This window comes from Oryza glaberrima, chromosome 4 (assembly GCF_000147395.1).
Source record: "Oryza glaberrima chromosome 4, OglaRS2, whole genome shotgun sequence".
NCBI classification, from domain to species: Eukaryota; Viridiplantae; Streptophyta; class Magnoliopsida; order Poales; family Poaceae; genus Oryza; species Oryza glaberrima.
Genome location: NC_068329.1, coordinates 22211400 through 22220244, shown reverse-complemented (window position 1 = coordinate 22220244; position 8845 = coordinate 22211400). Strand labels below are relative to the sequence as shown.

The window sequence follows — 8845 nt, the reverse complement described above, 5'->3', positions numbered from 1 at the left end:
AATTTCTCGAATGAACCCTCAACTTTCCCCAAATAATCCCGTACTACAGAAATCCAATAAGAAACTGTAATTACGAGGAAAACATAGGGGGCTTTTCGCAAGCGCGCCGTCCTTCTTTAAACGCCACCCACGCGCCCCAACGGTCGACCGGGCGCGCTTCTAGAAGAGAGGGGAACAGGTCCACCTCGTGGGCCCCACCCGTCAGTACAGCGCAGCCATCCGATCCCGCGCATCGGACGGTCCAGATGCTCGGGACCAGTGCGCCACTGCCAGCGGAGCACCCGCCCGGTTTAAAGCGGCAAAGCGAGCCAAGCGTGAAGCGACGCCGACCCGACCACTGCAACAGTAGAAATAGCAGAGCAGTGTCGAGCTCGAGCAGAGAGCACCGCCACCTCGTCGGAGCTAGCAGCAGCGCCGCCGCCCGTGAGCCCTCCTCGTCCTCCCTTGCTGGCCTACGCGAGCTTTGCAGCAGCTGAGGCCTCGGCATTGCGGCTTCAATTCCGTTTCTTGGTCCGTCGCAGAAGCCTCAAGCTCTGAAGCTCCGGCGATCACCGGCGGCAACGGTGCCGCCATGATCAAGGTTCAGGGCCCAGTAGTGCTGTACCAGGACGGCGTGCATGAGGCGGCGAGGAGGAGGCGGTCGCTGAGGGCGCGGTACGCGTACGGGCTCATATTCTTCGCCACCAACCTGCTGGCCTGGTTCGTCAGGGACTACGGCGCCAAGCTGCTCCGCGGCCTGCACCGTGGGTTCCTTCTCCGCTCTCAAAAATTCTGAATCATCTGCGTTCGCTAAGTTCTTTCGCGCCATGAATTGTGGATTCCAGCTCTCACTGTGCTTACTGTTTGTTCGTCTGACCTTCAGATGTGCCGGTTTGTGGAGCAGGAGACTCCAAGTGCTTCCAATCTGGAGGAGTGCTTCGAGTGAGCTTAGGTTGCTTTGTATCCTTTTCAGTTCTGAATACTGCAATTGAAATCGCTAATTCTGCATGTTAATTGCGAAGACATGCACTCAGCTAGACTGTTTTCAGATGTTTTCTTTGGAACTACTTAGCAAAATTGAAAGAATAGGCATGCTATTATCTGTCTATGGAGGAGCTGTGTTCCATATGTTCATTCCTTATACATAAGTCCAGATATTTTTCTGGGTGATGTTTGCCACAACATTTGGAACTCGCAAGCTCCATGAAGTTCGCAATTCGTGGCATTCTGGGTGCTGGATTCTGAAGTTTCTTGTGTATGCCGTGTCAATCATCATCCCGTTTATTGTCCCCAACATCTTCATCCAGCTGTATGGTAAGTTTCTTTTGTCCAGTTCATGATCGTTTGTTTATTCAACGTGGCACTCTGCTCAGAGTGACCTGTACCACAAGTGTAGTTGCTGCAGAGAATGCAAGATACTAGATTTTAGATTTAATGGCATTGCTAGATGTGCAATAATCATAATACACGGCAAAAATGCGTTGGTAGCTGATGTATTTCAACTTAAGATAAGCATTTCCTCCCTGAAAAATAGGTAGCTGCAGCTAGGAAGTATAGCAATTAGCAAGGACAAGGCCGCAAAACACAGATCTTTGATTAGAAATTAATAGAATATTTGCCATGAAGATCATTTTCCAATCATATCTTCAGTATACTTTCCAATTGTAAATTTTCACCTGAGTAAATAATTGTAAGCATTAGTGCCCTGAACGAGACCTATTCCATTTTCTGTTGCAGGTGAAATTGCTCGAATGGGTGCCGGGTAATTTTAGCGAATCTTATCTTACATTCACTGCTGAGACTACAAAAGTTTTAATACTTAGTAGTTACTCAAATGTTTCTAGTTCTCTACTCAGATTGCAATGCAGGTTATAGTTAACTTCCGTTTCATGGTCACACCAGGATATTTCTCATCCTCCAGCTCATAAGCGTGTCACACTTCATCTCGTGGTGCAATAAGCGTTGGATGCCAGATTCTCAATCAAATCAATGGTATTAGAACATAATTCGTTGAAACCTCCCCCGTTTTCTCGGTTTTGATAAGTATGCCTGGCCATGACACTGTCACACCCTCGTGTCATTTGCGCATTTTTGCAGCGGCCTGTTCGGATTGTTCTTGTCGACCATCTCCTTCATCGCCTCGTTTGCCGGCATCGCCGTGCTGTACGTCCTGTACGTCCCCAACTCATCGTGCGCGTTCAACATCTTCACCATTACATGGACGGCGACGCTGGTAGCGGTAATGATGGCGGTGTCACTGCACTCAAAGGTACGAGGAATTCTGAATTTCATTTAGTGAAGACCTAAACTCACCTCTGCTTGTAGAGTAGTCGCCGAGTAGCGATCCGGTGATTCAACCAGAAATGAATCGATGATCCAGACCTCCCACGGGTAGTGTGGATGTGTGGTGATCCGGTGAAATTTGAAGCTGGGCCGGGGCCAAGGGCGCCACGGCCCGCTCGCTTGAAGCCCAAAAAACGCGGGACACCTTCCTACGGCCCAGCCCACCGGCCGAATACTGGCGCCACGGCCTGCTCGCTTGAAGCCCAAAAACGCGGGACACCTTCCTACGGCCCAGCCCACCGGCCGAATAGTGCTCCCACGCGCGCACGCTATGTCCGGCCCGCCTCCGTATTCTCCCGTGAAATACCAGCCCATGACGCTGTATTTGATGCAACTAGCAAATACATCCTCCATTTCGCTGTATTTTATGCAATTAGCAAATGCATCCTCCATTTCGGATGTATGGATATAAGTATGGGCTTCATATATATATATATATATTAATGAATCTAGACAATATATGAACATGTGAAAATATCTTTATAATGTGGGAACGGAGGGAGTAGAAGGGTATGCAGATCTCTCTTGATGCTGCATCTCTCGGTTAAAAACTGGCAGCGGAAATTTTAGCATGTTCCTAGGATTGTATGATCTGAATTTGAATTTGTAATGTTTGCGAAGGTCAACGAGGGTCTCCTCTCGTCTGGAATCATGGGCTTATATATTGTGTTCCTTTGTTGGTCGGCGCTCCACAGGTACTAATTTTTGTACTCACTCTGGTCACTTTTAACTTAACTCTTCTGACGAGTTTTATGATCACTTTTCATATTGTAGCGAACCACAAACTGGAAAGTGCCATACTCGGCTGATATTTGCCAATGATAGTGATTGGGCTACCATTGTTGTAAGTAAGAAGTTTGATGTTTTTCTAATGGCCAGGCCATCTTGTTTTCTTTTCCTGCTTGTTGCCCAGTTGGGTTGGCATATTTATTTTTCATCTTATTTCATGATAGTAGCTCAGTGTTCTGATTAACTTGGCCTTATTTTTTTAGAGCTTCATTATTGCAATTTGTGCCATTGTGATGGCCACATTTTCTACTGGAATCGACACCAGATCCTTCCAAGTAGGTTGCCCTTCTCTGCTAGCAAGTTTATAAGTGAACAATCAATAGTAACGTCCTTCAAGTGGATGAAACTGAAACAATATCTCTCTTCAATGTTGTGCAAACCATAATTCAAATTATGTTGACTATCAAGAATTTCTTCTGAAGAGTTAGCTAACTTTAAACACTACGAAAAGTGTGTTACCTCTTCAGTTATCATGACAGTAACTGAAGTCCAAAGTGTTCCTCTTTCAGTTCCGAAATGACGAGGACCAATTGGAGGACGATGTCCCCTACAGTTACGAGATTTTCCACATTGTATTTGCAATGGGAGCCATGTATTTTGCGATGCTGTTCATCAGCTGGGAACTTAACCATCCAACGAGAAAGTAAGGCATCCTATATTCCTATGCAGAAAAGCAATGGTCTATACGATTTGAACTGGAGACATGCTTATTCGTCGCTAGCATGCTACAGAGTGCCATTTCTTTTCATCAGCGACATGATGTTACTTTGCCACCTCATCATTGTTTGCGTACAAGATGCATCCAAGAATATCCTCTCACGTCCACCCTTTCATAATCAGGTGGAGCATAGATGTTGGATGGGTTAGTACATGGGTAAAGATCATCAATGAATGGTTTGCAGCTAGCATATATGGTAAGTCGACAAAAAATCATCTTGCTTGCCATGCCATTTTTTACTGAAACATTTCTTTGAACTCATTCTGACAAAATCAAAACGATTGGCTCTTTCTTTACTGTCTGATGTAAGTGCTAATGTTCTGATTTATTGTGCATTGCTTTGCTTGTTCGGTATTATTAGATGGCAAGATGTACTACCATCTGAATTGTTATGATTCCTGGAAAGAAAAAAAAATCAATTTGATGTGTCTATACTTTTTGCAGTTTGGAGATTGATCTCTCCAGTTATATTGAGGAAGCAAGCTGCCAATAATGAAGAGCTGGTGCCACGGACCCTCATAGTACAGTGTTCAAGATAGCTAATTCTTCCTTCACACATTTTTCGATTCAATTATTGTGAAATGCATATATCCAGCTAAGAGTATACAGTCTGATTGCTCACAGCCCAAACACATGTTTTTTTTTTTCATTCAAATATATATATGCAGCTAAAAACTAGTATACTTCAGTAATGTTTGAATGGGCCTTCGTCGCAAATTTTGCAAAGGCTTCTTGGGCTCATGGGCCGTCGTTGGTCAGGCCGGCTAAACCACTTTTTGTGGGCTCTTTAGGCAAGGCAAACGCAGCGTTTTCTTCGCCTAAAAAAGTCTCTCCTCTTTAAATCTCAATCCTGGTACACTCATGGACTCAATGACTCATGAATTGGTACGAAAAAGAGGAAAAGAATCTGGAGGGACACGCAGTTTCTTGCAAGTCATGCAAAGCTAACACTTAACAGGCAGAGCGAGACCAGTCGGTGTCATCCAGATCGACCAAAAACGCAGAGGAGTTGCCCCAGTTTACGCGTCCATGGCTGAGCTAGTCTGCTAGTGCATCCTCCCATGCGCTGTCCTGTACACTACCGGGCCACCGTTTTTCTTCGCTCTTCCGTCGTAGTCGTCCCCGATCCAACGCTGGAATCGAATCCACGATCGATCCGTTCCAAATGGTACTACTAATACGTTTCTTTGGCGTAAGCATTTAGTCACCGGCTTGGATGGTACCAGTACTTAGTACTGTATGTTTCAGAATAAAGTTCATGGTTAATTATGTTGAGAATTGAGTTCTTGGTTCGATACTGTATCTCGCTAGTTGTCTGTCCTGTCCAGACTCCGGATATCATGGGCAGGGTTTAGGCTGACGTGAAACGCTGTGAAATGAAGTAGTAACAGTGACACCTGAAGTTCTGAACCGCATGTGAGCGCTCGGGCGAAAAAGCAAAGACTTTCACTGCAGCAAACTAGTCTGATGAAATGGACCACAAGTCTAGCGTCTTGCCGGCCACCGTACGCAGAAGTTTTAGAATTTCGATCACCGCAGTGGTGGTGGCAGTGCTGCCTGCGTGATGACAGTAATCAAATGCGTAGTGAAGCAGACATGTGTAACAAGTCTCCTGTTCCTGACGAACGATGCTGAATTTTGCTGACCTTCGCCACTGTAATTCAGACGAGAGTCTGTATTAATTCCCTTGTAGTAGTACAATTCAGTATACTTAATTCATCTCGGCTAAAAAAAAAATCAGTAAATCACCGTCGATGCACATGGACCACTGCATACTTAATTTATCTCGCGAATTTGATTGTAGTACAGAAAACCGTACAGCTAGTTCACCGCCCTCGAAAACCGTGGACTGATTCAACTGCCTCGCATGCCGCATTTAAATTTTGGATTGCAGTGAAGATTAGTTTACACCAAGTTGTTTAGCGAACACGTTAAACCGTGTCATGACTCCCTCGGAATTCAATCTTGTCGCCTTGTACAGAAACATCAGCACATGCAGGGTTAAGAGTTTTTAGGCTTCGAGTTAGTAATCTTCCTAGCTTGGTTCAGTTGTACTACCCTATAACCGCATGATGCATGCAGCTGCAGACAAGCTGACGATAGCAAACCCAAACCTTTTCATGAACAGTGCAAGCACTGTCGAAGTGGTCTGCTTCTCCTACTGATTACGCACCCAATCATTCATGAGGTATAAGTTTATCAGGGTCAAGCTACACGATCTTGACAGGCTTGAGGACATCGTGAAGTCACTGTAACAATTATCATACTGCAATTTGGACAGATGTATTAGTAGTTGAGCACAACAATAAATGCAGGATATCTTAATTAAGACAACTCTTGCAGCTATTACACAGAACATCACTTGCGTCAACCAGGTTTGGTTGCCTAATTAATTAAGCACCCTACATAAATGACAAGTACTCCCATATCACAGTCCAGGTGCCAAGTATTCCAGATGACAAAACTTAAATTCATTTCTTATCCTCAGGTACAATCATGCATAACCATCTACTAATATAGAACTGTACCCTTCGAAATTTATTGGTTAAATACACCTTGACTGTACCTACCCTTACACGTTATGATCTCTCTACCATCTCTGGAGCCTGAATGCAGATTCTGACATTCACAAACATGTTAGAAATGGATGCTGATCATGCTCTAATATAAAGGCAGACAAACAAACAAAATGATCCATCGTCCATGTTACTCCAGAATGTTGCTAACTTGTTAGGGATTGGTTGCATCTTGCGTGTTAGGATTACAGATGTCACTGGAGCACAGTGAATCACTGAGCTCATTGCAAGTGGCACAAGCACAAACCCGGATCCTTTGCATGAAAGAAGCTCGAGACATGCATGTCGCATCCGAAATGCCACCACTAATTCCACAATTGCCAAAGATTACACCATTTACAAAACCCAACAACAAAAAGGTTAAGTATGATTACAAGCCAGCATCGATCGACATTTTGACAGGATCACTAACAGATGGCAGCCAGAGAAAGCAGAGAACGCTATAGGACAACAGATGCCTTCACCACGGGACAGATTAATCTCCACCGTCCATAATGTCACCTCGGTCGAACGACCAGCACACACATCTCGATCCAGCGAGTGTTTTGTTTTGTTTTTAACAATCGGCAAACTCTCTGGTGTCGCCAACTGTTTCTGATTGTGCACGAGCCAATTCTTCGAGAGCTGATCCGTCGAGAAGAAAGAACGAAAAGCAATCCTGTTTGTGGCTGATCATGATGCTACCTCCAACAATTGTCCGTATATAGTTGCTAAATCAAGAAAGCCTTTATGCTTGTTGCTCTGCATAATAATTTTGTTTAATTAACACAGTTGGCCTGGATCACCCCTTTTTCTCACAGGACCAATCATTGCATTAGTGCCCTTTTTTTATGAAAAAAAAATACTTACTTAAAGGCTAAGTTTTTCTTCTTTTTTTTTAGAAACTTTGAAGGCTAAGTTCTAATCAGTTTAACGGCTTAGCTACTCCCTCGTTTTTGTTTTTAGTAAGTATATTTTCCACGTTTAACAACGGTGCATGTTTGCTAAAAACATTTTATAAATAAGTTTATTTAAAAATCAAATAAATTTATTTTCTTTTAAGTTTATAGTTGTTGATACGTAATTAATCATGTATAATGATTTTTTTGAGGGAAGTGTCATTTTTCCACAGGACATGCACCGACCTATAGTATTCTCTAGCACAGGGATGAAGAATATGAGGGGATATTAAAGATAATCAAAGGAATGGCTAAGCAAAGCCTGATAGATTCAATCATTTGATTAGGGCAAACAAATATGTTGTGGTCATGCAATGGTGGTAGGTATAGACCAAGAAAAAACAATCAACTGTTCCACCAGCACTAGGGCGTAGTATCTACTGCTATGTATGATTTGAGGATCAATTGATTGTTAGCAGCTATTCTAATCGACGAGCAAGAACCAACGATAAACAAGAACAGATTGAGGAATCAGGCTTCTATTGAGATAATTCTCCAGTTCTGACAGGAACGGAGCCACCGCCGCCACCGCCACCAAATCAGCCTAATCCTCTATTACAATTCAGTTCGAATATTTATAGTCTGGTTCCTTCTCTCTCTCTCATTACAGAGTTCAATACGCTCACGACTCCCTGTAACAGCTGTAACCACTTGGTTACTTAGCCCAGCTTGGCCCATAGTACTTGGGGTTGGCTTGACCGGTCCTTTTGCTTCGACGCGGCCCATCTTCAGTTACCTTCCCCTCCTATAGCTTAACTGGCACGTTGTCTACCTTCTCTTCTTCAGTTAAAGCTTCATCAGGTTCGTCAGGCTTTTCAGGTTGAGTTACCCTGACAATCCCCTTTCCTTGAGAATTGGCTTGTCCCCAAGCCAATGCAGCTGGAAAACGGGAGCGCAGATCCTCCACATCTTCCCACGTAGCGTCTTGTGCTGCAGAGTTAGACCACTGGATCAGTACTTGAGAGACAGCTTTATTACCCTTCTTCTTAATTCTGGAATCCAGGATCTGTAAAGGAACACTGAGGTCAATATCATTGGCAGGTAACTGGGTCTGCACTGCCTTTTGAAAACCTCGTGCTGCTCTGAGCTGGGACACATGGAACACCGGATGAATAGAGCTGGATTCTGGCAATTGCATTTTGTAAGCAACAGAACCAATTTGCTGTAGTACTTGGAAAGGGCCAAAATACTTAAAGGCAAGCTTGTGGTTAGCACAGTAAGCCACAGATGATTGAACATAGGGTTGCAACTTTAAGTAAACCCAGTCACCAACAGAAAAGGAACGAAAACTTCGCTTCTTATCAGCCATATCTTTCATTTGCTGCTGAGCTCGATGCAGATGTTGCTGAACAAGGGACTGCATTAACCTTCTCTCTTCCAACCAATTAGACAGTTCAGGGATTTCACAGTCAGTAGTAGAGATGCCAAAATGTCTTGGAGGGTGACCATACAATACCTCAAAAGGAGAAGACTTAAGGGAAGAGTGATATGAGGTATTGTAC

At 44.0% G+C, this 8845-nt stretch overlaps 1 protein-coding gene across 2 annotated transcripts; it reads left to right on the top strand.

The window, feature by feature from the left end:
• The first annotated feature begins 331 nt into the window (after nt 1–331).
• On the top strand, nt 332–4533 carry LOC127769920 (uncharacterized). 2 transcript variants are annotated; one of them, XM_052295581.1, is made up of 13 exons: nt 337–423; nt 522–743; nt 863–939; nt 1134–1293; nt 1717–1741; nt 1882–1971; nt 2077–2248; nt 2944–3017; nt 3097–3166; nt 3315–3386; nt 3621–3754; nt 3952–4025; nt 4274–4533. In XM_052295581.1, exons 2-13 carry the CDS (start codon nt 572–574, stop codon nt 4366–4368), a joined length of 1215 nt encoding a protein of 404 aa, XP_052151541.1. In that variant the 5' UTR covers nt 337–423; nt 522–571; the 3' UTR covers nt 4369–4533. The 2 variants fall into 2 exon arrangements, with proteins under 2 accessions (XP_052151542.1, XP_052151541.1); XM_052295582.1 differs by having other exon boundaries at nt 332–743; nt 3843–4025.
• Nucleotides 4534–8845: the final 4312 nt, after the last annotated feature.

Bases quoted from the DNA above. Each gene is read 5' to 3' on its own strand.
- LOC127769920 (XM_052295581.1), top strand. From the start codon at position 572: ATGATCAAGGTTCAGGGCCCAGTAGTGCTGTACCAGGACGGCGTGCAT. The intron at 940-1,133 runs GTATCCTTTTCA...ACATAAGTCCAG, and splicing joins GAGTGAGCTTAGGTTGCTTT to ATATTTTTCTGGGTGATGTT. The intron at 1,742-1,881 runs GTAATTTTAGCG...TGGTCACACCAG, and splicing joins ATTGCTCGAATGGGTGCCGG to GATATTTCTCATCCTCCAGC.